At 46.4% G+C, this 15,049-nt stretch overlaps 1 protein-coding gene across 3 annotated transcripts in view; it reads right to left on the bottom strand.

Annotated features, from left to right (window-relative positions):
- The window catches only part of LOC132822232 (plexin-A1-like), a 541,551-nt gene that overhangs the window by 13,134 nt on the left and 513,368 nt on the right, over positions 1–15,049 (bottom strand). For all 3 annotated transcript variants that reach the window (XM_060835337.1, XM_060835340.1, XM_060835338.1), the window contains 4 exons: positions 14,779–14,969; positions 11,573–11,742; positions 9,714–9,926; positions 5,716–5,866 (listed from right to left, as the gene is read on the bottom strand). In XM_060835337.1, the coding sequence (XP_060691320.1) occupies positions 5,716–5,866; positions 9,714–9,926; positions 11,573–11,742; positions 14,779–14,969 (725 nt within the window). The remainder of the gene's footprint in view (positions 1–5,715; positions 5,867–9,713; positions 9,927–11,572; positions 11,743–14,778; positions 14,970–15,049) is intronic.

Here is a 15,049-nt window from a genome sequence, read left to right as displayed (position 1 = left end):
GATCTACTTTCCTTTTACACCCAGTATACCCGTTTCTGACACTTTTGGAGGTAGTGGGCTGTAGGTCTGTGTCACTCTTGTACAGTTCATTCATGGAATGGGAGTGTCACTGGCTAGACCAGCTTTTATTGCCTGACCCTAATTGCCCCTTGAGAAGGTGGTGATGAGCTGCCTTCTTGAACTGCCCTAGTCCATAAGGTGTGGGTAACTCTGTAATGCTGTTAGGCAGGGAGTTCCTGGATTTTCATTCAGCCAACCCCTCATGATTTTATAAAAGTCTATAAGGTTTCTTTTATAAATGATTTTATAAAAGTCTATAAGTCTCAAACTCCTACACTTAAGTGAGAAAAGTCACAGCCTTTCTTTATAACTCTAACTTTGCATTCCAGGTAAATCATTTCTGAACTCTCTCTAATGTAGTGAAATCCATCCTATAACAGGGCGACCAGAACTGGACACAGTATTCCAGAAGAGGTCTCCCTAATGTCCTGTATAACAGGAGGCTGGTGTTCTCCTGTATCTGCTTCCCTTGTCCTTCCAGATGGAAGTGGTTGTGGGTTTGGAAGGTGCTGTCTGAGGAGCTTTGGTGAATTTCTGCAGTGCGTCTTTTGGGAGTACACACTGAATTGGAGGGAGTGGGTGGTTGTGGATGTGGTGCCAATCAAGCGGCTGCTTTGTCCTGGCTGGTGTTGAACTTTTTGAGTGTTGTTGGGGCCGCACCCATTCAGACAAGTGGGGAGTATTCCAGCACGCTCCTGACTTGTGCCTTGTAGGTGAGTGAACATCGGATAGTCAGGAGGCGAACTATTTACAGCAGGATTCCCAGCCTCTGACCTTGTCTTGTAGCCACTATATTTATAGACGAGGTTAGTTCAGGTTTTCATCAATAGGAATCCCCAGGATGCTGTTAGTGGGACTGATGGAACGTCAAGAGCCAATGGTTAGATTCTTTCTTGTTGGAGGTGGCTATTACATGGCACTTGCGCGATACCAATGTTACTTGCCAGCCCAAACCTGGATATTGTCCAGATTTCAAAGTCTGTGGGCCTGGACTGTTTCAGTATCTGAGAAGTAACGATGATTTCGAATGTTGTGTGATTGTAATGAACATCCCACTTTTGACCTTATGGAAACATTGTTGAGAAAACCCATCTGGGCACTGATGTCCTTTAGGGAAGGAAACTGCCATCCTTACCTGGTCTGGCCTACATGTGGCTCCAGACCCAGAGCAATGTGGTTGACTCTTAAGCCACCCTCTGGGCAATTAGGGATGGGCAATAAATGCTGAATAGGGTCAGGGGAGTCCGTATCCCATGAATACATTTTTAAAAACCTGTGGCGTGATGGGAACAATCATCGTGCTTGATCTACCCAGCAGGATGGACTAGATCTACAGTGCTACAGAGGGCGCACAGAGAGGGGAGCCGGAAGTCTGTGTTTTTCTTTCAACTAGGAGCGGGAACCCGGAAGTCGTCAACAGAGGCTTCTGGGGAGGTAAGAAGTTTGAGTGGAGAATGAACCCGAGACACTACATGTGTAGTGTCTCCCACCCTCCCTCCTCCTCTAACCTAAAAAAAGGACTCAGTCAGCTGAACAGGTAAGCTACTTAGTGTTCTTGTTTTGGAGACTAAGTGTAGAGTTATGGCAGTGCAGGCAGTGGGATGTTCCTCCTGCAGGATGTTTGAGGTAGAGGGTGACCATCGATGCTCCTACCGACTTCACCTGCAGGAAGTGCAGCCAGCTCCAGCTCCTCACAGACTGCGTTAGGGAACTGGAGCTAGTTGGATGAACTGAGAATTATTCAAGAGGCTGAGAGGGTGATAGATAGAAGCTACAGGGACATAGTTACACCAGAGAACAGAGGTAGCTGGGTAACAGTTAGAGGTGGGAAGGGGAGGAAGCAGGCAGTGCAGGGATCCCCTGTGGTCGTTCCCCTCAACAATAAGTATACCGCTTTGGATACTGTTGAGGGGGGCCGGCCTAGCAGGGGTAAGCTGCAGTGACCGGGTCTCTGGCACGAGGTCTGGCTCTGAGGCTCAGAAAGGAAAGGGGGAGAGGAGGAGAGCGCTAGTTATAGGAGACTCTATAGTTAGAGAGACAGACAGGCAGTTCTGTGGACATGGGCGAGACTCTTGGATGGTTTGTTGCCTCCCGGGTGCCAGGGTCCGAGACGTCTCGGACTGTGTCTTCAGAATCCTTAAGGGGGAGGGTGTGCAGCCAGAAGTCGTGGTGCACACTGGCACTGACGACATAGGTAGGAAGAGGGGTGGGAAGGTCATTCAGGAGCTCAGGAAGTTAGGCTGGAAGCTAAAAGCTAGGACGGACAGAGTCATCATCTCTGGGTTGTTGCCGGTGCCACGTGACAGTGAGGCAAGGAATAGGGAGAGAGTGCAGTTGAACATGTGGCTGCAAGGATGGTGTAGGAGGGAGGGTTTCAGGTATTTGGACAATTGGACTGCTTTCTGGGGAAAGTGGGACCTGTACAAGCAGGACGGGTTGCACCTGAACCAGAAGGGCACCAATATCCTGGGGGGTAGGTTCGGGAGGGTTTAAACTAATTTGGCAGTGGGATGGGATCCGGACTTGTACTCCAGCAAGTAGGTTAGCTGTTTTTCAGGATGTCCAAGAATGTAGGGATGCTGTGGAGAAGGTAGCACTGACAGGGAATACTTGCGGACACAGAGATGGGTTCAAGTGTGTATACTTCAACGCAAGGAGTATCAGAAATAAGGTGGGTGAACTTAAGGCGTGGATCGGTACTTGGGACTACGATGTTGTGGCCATCACGGAAACGTGGATAGAAGAGGGACAGGAATGGTTGTTGGAGGTTCCTGGTTACAGATGTTTCAGTAAGATTGGGGAGGGTGGTAAAAAAGGAGGGGGGGTGGCGTTGCTAATTAGAAATGGTATAATGGCTGCAGAGAGGCAGTTCGAGGGGGATCTGCCTTTGGAGGTAGTATGGGCTGAAGTCAGAAATAGGAAAGGAGCAGTCACCTTGTTGGGTGCTTACTATAGGCCCCCCAATAGCAGCAGAGATGTGGAGAAACAGATTGGGAAACAGATTTTTGGAAAGGTGCAGAAGCCACAGGGTCGTAGTCATGGGCGATTTCAACTTCCCAAATATTGACTGGAAGCTCTTTAGATCAAGTAGATTGGACGGGGCGGTGTTTGTGCAGTGTGTCCAGGAAGCTTTTCTAACTCAGTATGTAGATTGGATTTGGTACTTGGTAACGAACCGGGACAAGTGATGGGCTTGTCAGTAGGTGAGCATTTTAGTGATGGTGACCACAATTCTGTGACTTTCACCTTGGTTATGGAGAGAGATAGGTGTGTGCAACAGGGTAGGTTTTACAATTGGGGGAAGGGTAAATATGATGCTGCAAGACAGGATCTGAGGAGCATAAGTTGGGAGCACAGGCTGTCAGGGAAGGATGTCATTGAAATGTGGAACTTTTTCAAGGAACAGATACGGCGTGTCCTTGATATGTATGTACCTGTCAGGCAGGAAAGAGATGGTCGTGTGAGGGAACCTTGGTTGACGAGGGAGGTTGAATGTCTTGTAAGGAGGAAGAAGGAGGCTTACATAAGGTTGAAGAAACAAGGTTCAGACAGAGCATTGGAGGGATACAGGATAGCCAGGAGGGAGCTGAAGAAAGGGATTAGGAGAGCTAAGAGAGGGTATGAAAAATCTTTGGCGGGTAGGATCAAGGATAACCCCAAGGCCTTTTATGCGTATGTGAGGAACATGAGAATGACGAGAACGAGGGTAGGTCCGATCAAGGACAGTAGTGGGAGACTGTGTATTGAGTCGGAAGAGATAGGAGAGGTCTTGAATGAGTACTTTTCTTCAGTATTTACGAATGAGAGGGACCGTATTGTTGAAGAGGAGAGTATGAAACAGACTGGTAAGCTAGAGGAGATACTTGTTAGGAAGGAAGATGTGTTGGGCATTTTGAAAAACTTGAGGATAGACAAGTCCCCCGGGCCTGACGGGAAATATCCTAGGATTATGTGGGAAGCAAGAGAGGAAATTGCAGAGCTGTTGGCAATGATCTTTTCGTCTTCACTGTCAATGGGAGGGGTACCAGGGGACTGGAGAGTAGCGAATGTTGTGCCCCTGTTCAAAAAAGGGAATAGGGATAACCCCGGGAATTACAGGCCAGTTAGTCTTACTTCGGTGGTGGGCAAAGTAATGGAAAGTGTACTGAGGGATAGGATTTATGAGTATCTGGAAAGACACTGCTTGATTAGGGACAGCCAGCACGGATTTGTGAGGGGTAGGTCTTGCCTTACAAGTCTTATTGAATTCTTTGAGGAGGTGACCAAGCATGTGGATGAGGGTAGAGCAGTGGATGTAGTGTACATAGATTTTAGTAAGGCATTTGATAAGGTTCCCCATGGTAGGCTTATGCAGAAAATCAGGAGGCATGGGATAGAGGGAAATTTGGCCAGTTGGATAAAGAACTGGCTAACCAGTCGAAGTCAGAGAGTGGTGGTAGATGGTAAGTATTCAACCTGGAGCCCAGTTACAAGTGGAGTTCCGCAGGGATCAGTTCTGGGTCCTCCGCTGTTTGTAATTTTCATTAATGACTTGGAAGAGGGAGTCGAAGGGTGGGTCAGTAAATTTGCAGACGATACAAAGATTGGTGGAGTTGTGGATAGTGAGGAGGGCTGTTGTCGGCTGCAAAGGGACTTAGATATGATGCAGAGCTGGGCTGAGGAGTGGCAGATGGAGTTCAATTCTGTCAAGTGTGAGGTTGTCCATTTTGGAAGGACAAATAAGAATGCGGAATACAGGGTTAACGATAGGGTTCTTAGTAAGGTGGAGGAGCAGAGGGATCTTGGGGCCTATGTTCATAGATCTTTGAAAGTTGCCACTCAGGCAGATAGAGCTTGTAAGAAGGCCTATGGTGTATTAGCATTCATAAGCAGAGGGATTGAATTCAAGAGTTGTGAGGTGCTGTTGAAGCTGTACAGGACCTTGGTATGGCCACATTTGGAGTACTGTGTGCAGTTCTGGTCACCTCACTTTAGAAAAGATGTGGAAGCTTTGGAGAGGGTGCAGAGGAGATTTACCAGGATGTTGCCTGGAATGGAGAATAGGTCATACGAGGATAGGTTGAGAGTTCTCGGCCTTTTCTCATTGGAACGGCGAAGGATGAGGGGTGACTTCATAGAAGTTTATAAGATGATCAGGGGAATAGATAGAGTAGACAGTCAGAGACGTTTTCCTCGGGTACAACAGAGTGTTACAAGGGGACATAATTTTAAGGTGAAAGGTGGAAGGTATAGGGGGGATGTCAGGGGTGGGTTCTTTACCAAGAGAGTGGTGGGGGCATGGAATGCGCTGCCTGTGGGAGTGGCAGAGTCAGAATCATTGGTGACCTTTAAGCGGCAATTGAATAGGTACATGGATAGGTGCTTAAGGTAGGACAAATGTTCGGCACAGCATCGTGGGCCGAAGGGCCTGTTCTGTGCTGTATTGTTCTATGTTCTATGTTCTATGTCTCACGCTCAGGATCCAGCTCAGCTTGTGCTCCAGCCACAGTTGGGATGGCAAGGATTGAAAATCAGGGCCATTTGAGCTAAACCTTGTGAAGCAGCCAATATCTGTCTCACTAATATCCATCCAGGCCTGTCTCAGGGAGAGTTAACAACTAGAAAGACATGAGGGAAAAGGGAATGGTCAGACAACAGTTTTCTTGAGGTCCTTACCTCGTCTCTGTACTTGTTGATGTAGGTGTAGATCTCATGCAGTGCACTATTGCTGTTGAACTGGCTCAAGTGTAGGCGAGACTGCTCTGCCAGGTAAGCGCTCATGTCCTGGTCACTGATCACAGGCATCTTGGAGATATCTGCATAGTACCTGCCCCGAAACATGAGAAAATGAGCGGACTTCACAACATCACACACAGCCAAAGCACAGATGTAACCACAGCACATCGCAACATTAGTTTCAACGCAGGTTCAGAGACAGACAAGAACATAGCAGCAAGAGTAGGCATTCAGTCTATCAAGGAGAAAGTGAGGACTGCAGATGCTGGAGATCAGAGCTGAAAATGTGTTGCTGGAAAAGCGCAGCAGGTCAGGCATCATCAAGGAACAGGAGATTCAGGCATAAGCCCTTCTTCAGGCAGTCCATCAAGCCTAGCTCTTCCGCACAACCATGGCTTCAGCTCTACCTTCCAGCCCATTCCCTGGGGTACACCAAGGGGTTTCCGAAAGTTGGGGGGTCAGATGTGTCAGGGTGTGGAGCTCCAAGACAGCAGTATTGACCATCCTGCAGTGCCTTGGATTGTCTGAGCCGCCTCTCCAGCAGTATCATTGCCCTGCTCTTGCAGGGGACACAACAATTCTCAAACCCCAGCTTGGAGCTTCAGTGGAGATTTGGGTAATACAGAGTTACCATAATGAGACTTCTCTAACAGAAAGCAGGGGTGACTCTGAGCTCGGGGCATGTGGCGAGGTGTTAATGGATCAGCAGTTTATCAACTACAGTAACCATCATTGAAATAGATCCTTAATCCTCAAAGTGTTGGGATCAACAGAGCAGCGAGAGTAAGCATTCAGTTGGAAAATCTTCATTTCACAATATATAATGCATATAAAATGTGGTGATTAACTCAAAGTGACTGCACCTCTATGGCTGTTAAAGGTGGGGTGGGGGAGTGTAGGGGGATATGGATCATAGTGGAACCTCAATGAACCAACCAACCTCAACATCCAATCAGGTGCAGCCATGAGTAGTTGCTGTGAAACTTGAAAGGGTTCAGAAAAGATTTACAAGGATGATGCCAGGGTTGGAGGGTTTGAGCTACAGAGAGGGGCTGAACAGGCTGGGGCTGTTTTTGCTGGAGCGTCAGAGGCTGAGGGATGACCTTATAGAGGTTTATAAAATCATGAGGGGCATGGATAGAGTGAATAGCCAAGGTCTTATTCCCAGGGTAGGGGAGTTTAAGACTAAAGGGCATAGATTTAAGGTGAGAAGGGAAAGATTTAAAAGAGATCTAAGGGGCAACATTTTCACTCAGAGGGTGGTGGGTGTATGGAATGAGCTGCCAGAGGAAGTGGTGGAGGCTGGTACAGTTACAACATTTAAGAGGCATCTGGATGGGTATATGAATAGGAAGGGTTTGGAGGGATATGGGCCAAATGCTGGCAAATGGGCCTGGAGTAATATGGGATATCTGCTCGCCATGGACAAGATGGGCCAAAGGGTCTGTTTCCGTGCTGTATGACTCTATGACTCTAAATTGCACGTTGACTTTTATCTCTTTTTATTCTGTTTTAGTCTTAAATCTTTGTAAAATCAGGAGATGCAACGGGATAGGAGCATATCTGGAGTGGCCTCCCACTGCAAGGGAACACACTGACAGTCGACTGGTATGTGGTGTTTGGTTCAGTAGAAAGCACTCGCACCTTCTGGGCAGAAGCTGACAGAACCAGATGAGGTCAACAAGGCTGGGATTCCTGCTCTTCAACTAAATATGGCCGTTTGACTGGACGTCAGAAAGATCCCACGTGATTATTCGAAGACAAACAGAGAATTCCCCTCCTATCTGCGTCACCCATTTCTGTTGGGGTTTGTGGGATGCGACTGCCTGACACTTAATAAAGGCAGAAGTGAGGACTGCAGATGCTGGAAACCAGAGTCTAGATTAGAGTGGTGCTGGAGAAGCACAGCAGGTCAGGCAGCGTCCGAGGAGCAGGAAAAATCGACGTTTTGGCCAAAAGTGGTCAAAATGTGTCGAAACACCCTCCACCCGACCAAAACAGCCAATACAACAAGAAGTGACAAGAAATTTCTTGCAGAGGGCAACATCACTGTCTTTGCAAATCTCTTCTTAAAAACGTGGTGGAAGCCGAGTCTTTGACAATTTTTAAGGCAGGAGTTGGATGAACGTTTGATAAACAAGACAGAGGTGAAAGGTTATTGGGGGAGTAGGCCAGTGGAGTAACTAGATCACATACGATCTTACGGGATGGCTGAGAAAGCTTGCAGGGCCGAGTGGCCTGTTGCAGCTCGAACTGGTAGGTCCATAATTAATAATTCCATGAGGCATTCAGGTAAGGCCGCATTGGATATAAATTGCAGCATTATTACATTCAGTTGTAGCCCAATTATAATAATTTCAACCTGACTAAAACTGAAATGAAGGGCTTATGCCCAAAACGTCGAATTTCCTGTTCCTTGGATGCTGCCTGACCTGCTGCGCTTTTCCAGCAACACATTTTCAACTCTGATACTCCAGTGTCTGCAGACCTCACTTTCTCCTCTAAAACTGGAATGGGTCAGGTTCGGAGTTAGCGTCTTGGTCAGGGTTAAGGTCAGGGTCAGGGTTAGGTTAGGAGCAGAGTCAGGGTTAGAGTCAGAGTCAGGGTTATGATTTGGGTTAACATCAGGGGTTGAATCAGGGTCAGGGGTTAGGGCCAGGGTTGAGGTTAGAGTCAGGGTCAAGGTTATGTTTCAGGTTAACATCAGGGTTCAGATCAGGGTCAGGGTCAGTGTCAGAGGTTTGAGCCAGGGTTGGGGTTAGGGTTAACATCAGGGTTAAGGTTAGGATTAAGATCAGGGTTAGGGCCAGAGTTGAGGTTAGGGTCAGGGTCAGGGTGATGTTTCGGGTTAATATCACGGTTTGGATCAGGGTTAGGACCAAGGTTAGGGTTAGAGTCAGAGTCAGGATTATGGTTAGGGTTAACATCAGGGTTAAGGTCACGGTTGGGATCAGGATTAGGGCCAGGGTTGGGGTAAGAGTCAGAGTCAGGGCTATGGTTAGGTTTAAGGTCAGGGTTAGGATCAGGGTCAGGGATAGGCCCAGGATTGGGGTTTGGGTCAGGGTTAAGATCAGGGTTAGGGTAAGGGTCAGCTTTAGGGCCAATATTCGGGTTAGCTACATAACTTGACAATTTTTGACATCTGTCATTGGGACACAATGGAAATAGAAGGGTCTCTTTGAGAGGCAGAACAGTTGGGTGTGGAAGATTTAGAGGTGATCTAATTGAAGACTCGAAAATGACTGAAGAATCTAATGGTGGGGGGGGGGCAGGGTAGAGAGAGACTGAGAGAGATTGAGAGAGAGAGAGAAATCCCCATTTCTTCTGGTTGGGAGTCCAGATCAGGGGCATTCCATGTGAAATTTTGTCAGGGGTGCTGTCAGGAAGTTTTCTCACACTGAGAGGAGTGAAAATGTGGGGCACTCACTATCTCTCTCACTCACTAGCCTTGCAAAATCCTAATGCCTCCCCCCAAAAACACGCTCTTGAGTCGAGAGAGGGATCAATCTCTGAGGTCAGCAAGACTCCAGTCCATAAAACAAAGAACAAAAGATGCTAGAAACCTGAAACCAAAACAAAAATTGCTGGAGAAACTCAGCAGATCTGGCAGCATTTATGGAGAGAGAAAGAGAGTTAACATTTTGAGTCCAATGATCCCTCTTCAGAACCTTGTCAAGGTTCTTGTCAAGCAAGGGATATGGCACCAAAACGGGCAGCTGGGATTTGAGGTAGCGATCAGCCAAGACAGAACAGGTTTGAGGGGCAGAACGGCCTCCTCTTGTTCCAATGCTTCCATTTTATATAGAATTATGAGGTGAACTTTGAGGTTAACAATGCTGTTTGTGGCTTAGGTGTAGATCCAAAACTCAGCAAAGTTGGTTCTTCCAACCCAACACAACCGAGTAACAACCACTGAAAGCAAATGACTTTGTGCTTACCTCTCCACCCAGTTTTTGTAGTTTGGAATGTCTTTCGCGTACAGTAGTTTGTTGGAGGGCGAGTCCTTGCCCAGTTTATGTTCAGAGGTGGAACAGGAGTCCATGAACGTCTGGGCTACCACTGAGAGACAGGCGTCTGTAATACTGTTCTTGTGAATGTCAAACACAAACTGCGGATTTTTGATAACATTCACCCAAAATCGTAGAGGTAGACTAGGGAAACAAAACAAATAAAAGTGCAGAGTATTATGTGCAAGGAATAAAAAAATCAAGATTTCAATAACCAACCTACCAATATTTTACCATTCATTCTGGAGAAATACAGGCTGTAACAGAGGGCTGGACGAGACACTGGAATTGAAATTGGAACTCTAATGTAAGTTGCACTGAGACTCGCAATACATAAGCCATACATAGACAAAATACAGGTAGGAAACATAGCCACATTTCAACAGCAAGACGCTGATAGCTCTCTATGGTTAATAAGAGAACATAGAGGAATGTAATTCATGTCCACGTCTACGATTCCATGTGGGACATTTTTCCAAAGCAGTGCACAGAAGCGAACTCAGAGAGTAGATTCTGATACTTGAGTCATAGAATCATGGAGATGTGCAGCACGGAAACAGATCCTTCTGTCCAACTCGTCCATGCCGACCAGATATCCTAAAGCAATCTAGTCCCATTTACCAGCATTTGGCCCATATCCCTCTAAACCCTTCCTATCCATATACCCATCCAGATGCCTTTTAAATGTTGCAATTGTACCAGCCTCCACCACATTCTCTGGCAGCTCATTCCACAGTCTTTGTGTGAAAAGGTTATCCCTTGGGAGTCAGCGAGTCATGAGTTCATGGAATGCCCTGCCAGTAGCAGTGGTGGACTCTCCCTCTTTATGGGCATTTAAACGGGCATTGGATAGGTATATGGAGGATAGTGGGCTAGGGTAGGTTAGGTGGGCTTGGATCGGCCAAACATTGAGGGCTGTATTTTTCTATGTTCTATGTTCCATTTAAATCTTTCCCCTCTCATCCTAAACCTACGCCCTCTCGTTCTGGACTCCCCGACCCCAGGGAAAAGACCTTATCTATATACCCTATCCATTTCCCTCATGATTTTATAAGACTCTGTAAGGTCAGCCCTCAGCGTCCGATGCTCCAGGGAAAACAGCCCCAGCCTATTCAGCCTCTCCCTATAGCTCAAACCCTCCAACCCTGGCAACACCCTTGTACATTTTTTTCTGAACCCTTTCAAGTTTCACAACATCCTTTTTGTAGAAGGGAGACCAGAATTGCACGCAATATTCCAAAAGTGGCCTAACCAACGTCCTGTGCAGCCGCAACATGACTTCCCAACATCTAGTTAATGAACTGTCAATTCAGCCATTCAACAATTGTGTCGAACTGTGACACTGTGTAAAAGGTATTTGTTTTATTCACAATTCTCTTAATGGGAGGTGATGGCTACATGGTATTAATGCTGCACTGTTAATCCAGACACCCAGGAATGTTCTGGGGACATGGAAGATGGTGGAATTTGAACTTGAAAAGAAACTGGAATTAAAAGTCTAATGATGACCGTGAATCGATTGTTGGGAAAAATCCATCTGATTCAGCAATGTCCTTTAGGAAAGGAAACAGCCATCCTTACCTTGTCTGGCCTCAATGTGACTCCATACCTACAACAATACTAACAAATACAACATACCTACAACAATACTAACCACTGAGCCACCATGCTGCCCTGTTCTTGTCCATACAACTAGGACATTCTCAAGTTCACACTAGAGCTGCCCAGTAGTGATCTAAGAGATATTTTGCCCTCGTCCTGTTGAGGCTCATTCCAAGGTGGACACTCACCAGTTACTCTTCCAGGTATGTCGCACGTCATGGTCAGTGATCAGGTGTTTGTCAGCCTGTTCATCCAGAAAGTCAAACATGTATTTAATTGCAAGAGGAAGGGCACTCCCCCTGTGTGCTGTGCTGAATATTGTCTCAAACAAGTCATCCACAAACTTCTGCAGAGTTCCCTGAAAGAGATAAAACCGTCCAAAGTCAGAGCCATTTCGGATTTACGCACGAGACATGTTTCCCCTGAAGCACGTTGGAGGACAGTCCAACACTGCAAACCAGAGATTCTACTGATCACCCTCCCAAACCCTCACATACTGGATGTTAGAAGGGGTTAGCCACCTTAAAGTTGGCGTTATCCTTTAGGTCTTAAGGGATATAGGGTCAAGGCAGACAGATGAAGTTAAGGTACAGATCAGTTCGTACCGTGTGTAGTACCCCCCTCACCCTCCCCACCCCCTCACCCTCACAAATTGCCGTGGTTGAAGACTGCAAGATTCTCAAGGGCAATTAGGGATGGGAACAAATGCTGGTCTAGCCAATGATGCTCAAAGTGATGGACACCACAAAACAAAATTGAAAGGCAGGGAGGGTTTTCATGGCCTGTTTCTTTGTTCCAACATTCCAACTCAGTTGGGAGTCTCTCCAGTTTTGGGTTTTTCTCTATTTAATGGAGACTGATGTGTCTATTGTTCCCACCTCTGAATTTTAGTTACCTGCTCCTTGTGAATTATAGAGAGGTTGTCCAACAGACTGCAAAATTCTAAGCTCTCTGCCAGTCAGCTCATTATGTTTGGATGATATTAGTCTCATTTACCCAGTCTTCTCATCCCCTCTGCCACATGGACTTTGTTCTTCAATTATATAAACCAAGGGTATAAGTAATGAGAGAAGTAGGCCACTCAGCCCATTGAGCCTGTCCCACCATTTACTAAGGTTAAGGCTGATTATTCACCTTACGAATATTATTCGAAACGTCGAATTCTCTATTCCTGAGATGCTGCCTGGCCTGCTGTGCTTTGACCAGCAACACATTTGCAGCTGTGATCTCCAGCATCTGCAGACCTCATTTTTTTACTTGATTATTCACCTTAACCTCACTTTCCCACCAGAGCTCTAAACTAGTTAATTTCCCTAGTTCCCAAAAATCTATCAATCCCAACCTTGAAACATATTCAATGACTGCACATTCACAAGTGTTCCCAAGAAACAGTCATCAGAGCGAACTAATTTCTCCTCAGTGTCATCCTAAATGTTATCTTAAGCTTAAATACTGCTAAAGAAATGATGTATTTTATATAGAACATAGAACAGTGCAGCACAGTACAGGCTCTTCAGCCCTCGATGTTGTGCCAACCTTGTATCCTACTCTAAGATCAGACTAATCTACATACCCTTCATTTTACGATCATCCATGAGCCTATCCAAGAGTCGCTTAAATGTCCCTAATGTCTCTGACTCTACTGCCACCGCTGGCAATGCTTTCCACACACCCACCACTCCCTGAGTGAAGAACCTACCTCTGACATCTCCCCTAAACCTTCTTCCAATCACCTTAAAATTATGCTCACTCATGATAGCCATTCCAGCCTTGGGGAAAAGTCTTTGGCTATCTACTCTACCTATGCCTCTCATTATCTTGTACACTTCTATCAAGTCACCTCTCATCTTTCTTCGCTCCAATGAGAAAAGCCCTAGCTCCCTCAACCTTTTTTCATAAGACATGCCCTCCAGTCCAGGCAGCATCCTGGTATGCTAAATTGCCCTGAAGCACGTTGTGTTAGGTCAGGGGTAAATGTAGGGGTATGGGTGGGTTGCGCTTCGGCGGGTCGGTGTGGACTTGTTGGGCCGAAGGGCCTGTTTCCATACCGTAAGTAATCTAATCTAATCTAATCTAAATTTTGTCGCAGCTTTCTGTCTTGCAGAGATCGGAACATTCACAAGATTATTAATGCAAAGGAGAATAAAGATTTAAACTGCAAAAATTTAAACAAAGCTTGGCAGTTAACTTTCAGTCATCATCTACTGGTGTTTTCGCCATGGCAACCCTTCTACCAATTACTGTCCACTTGCCAACAAATCAACACAGTTGCCTTATGCAGTAAGTCAACAAAGTGCCTTCAACAACACTTTTCAAACCAATAATTACCATCACCTAGGAGGACACAAACAGAAAATATACGGGAACACTGTCCCACCCTTGGCAAGATCCCCTCTGAAACACATACCATCCTGACTTGGAACCATTCCTTCACTGTTATTGGGTCAAACTCCTGTAATCCTCTTCTGAAGGGCATTGTGGGTCTACCTAAAGCACATGGACTGCAGTCGTTCAAGAAGGTGGCGCATCGACACCTTCCCAAGGGGCAAACAGGGACAGGACAATAAATGCTGACCCAGCCAGTGATGCTCAATGAATGAAAGAAGTAACAAGGGAAACTTGGAGAGCTCAGGGTAGACTGGATATTGTACGATAGTGAAGTTTCTTCAGGGTTTAGAAGTCAAGAAGCAAATGCAATGAAGGCCGCAATTACTGACGGACATCACAAACACAAATAGTTAGAGCAATTGGCTGAAATTCAAGCTACCAGCAAGGTTAATTCCTTGAATTTGAATACTGGCTAAGAAGAGTCCACATGGCTGAAGCTTTTCATCTTGTTCTTTTCAGGACAAACACAAGAATACCCAAATTTCAAACAACTACAACAATTTATACTGCAGGAGCAAAGGGTGATGATTGGTTGGCAAGATGACTCTGACTTGGCCAAGGATTTCTTAAACTCATTTGCTCATTTCTTGCATGTGGAAGGCACACTGAGGTTGGACAGGGAAAAAAAAAACAAGGCTGTGCGAAAGGCTTTGTGTTTTAGAATCAGATCCCTGACACCCGGTAAGTTGGTGTTGAGCTCACTCGATATGACAGGAGAAAGTGAGGGCCGCAGATGCTGGAAATAGAGTCAAGATTGTGGTGCTGGAAAAGCACAGTCGATCAGGCAAAATCCGAGGAGCAAGAGAATTGACTTTTCAGGCATACGGGCTGAAGGGCTTATGCCTGAAACGTCGATTCTCCTCTTCCTGTTGCCTGACCTGCTGTGCTTTTCCAGCACCATGCTCTTGACTCACCCAAATTGATGCCAATTCTTGGCTCAGTAGCAAATACACTTCCCTCCATGCAACAGAAGCCCTGTTCTGCCACAGAAATGGGCATTACTCACCTTGGTGGCCAAGAGGCGGGTCAGATAGATCTCAGACACCATCTTGCTGCCTCGGTCCCCTTCCCTCTGGTCCATGTGATCGTGGTTCTTGACCAGGTGCCAGAGTTTGGTTCCGCTCTCCAGGTCTGGGGTGATCATGGGGGTCCGAGACCGCAGACTGTCCGGGCTACTGGCAGTGCGCAACATACTCTCTGTAAAAAGGTGCAGAGGGAGGAGGAGAGAACAGGGTTCTTTTAGCACCACAAGACTATAAGATAAATAGAACATAGAA

This window comes from Hemiscyllium ocellatum, chromosome 14 (genome assembly GCF_020745735.1).
Source record: "Hemiscyllium ocellatum isolate sHemOce1 chromosome 14, sHemOce1.pat.X.cur, whole genome shotgun sequence".
NCBI lineage: Eukaryota > Metazoa > Chordata > Chondrichthyes > Orectolobiformes > Hemiscylliidae > Hemiscyllium > Hemiscyllium ocellatum.
Note: the sequence above shows the minus strand (reverse complement) of the source record. Positions and strands in the feature narration are given on the sequence as shown.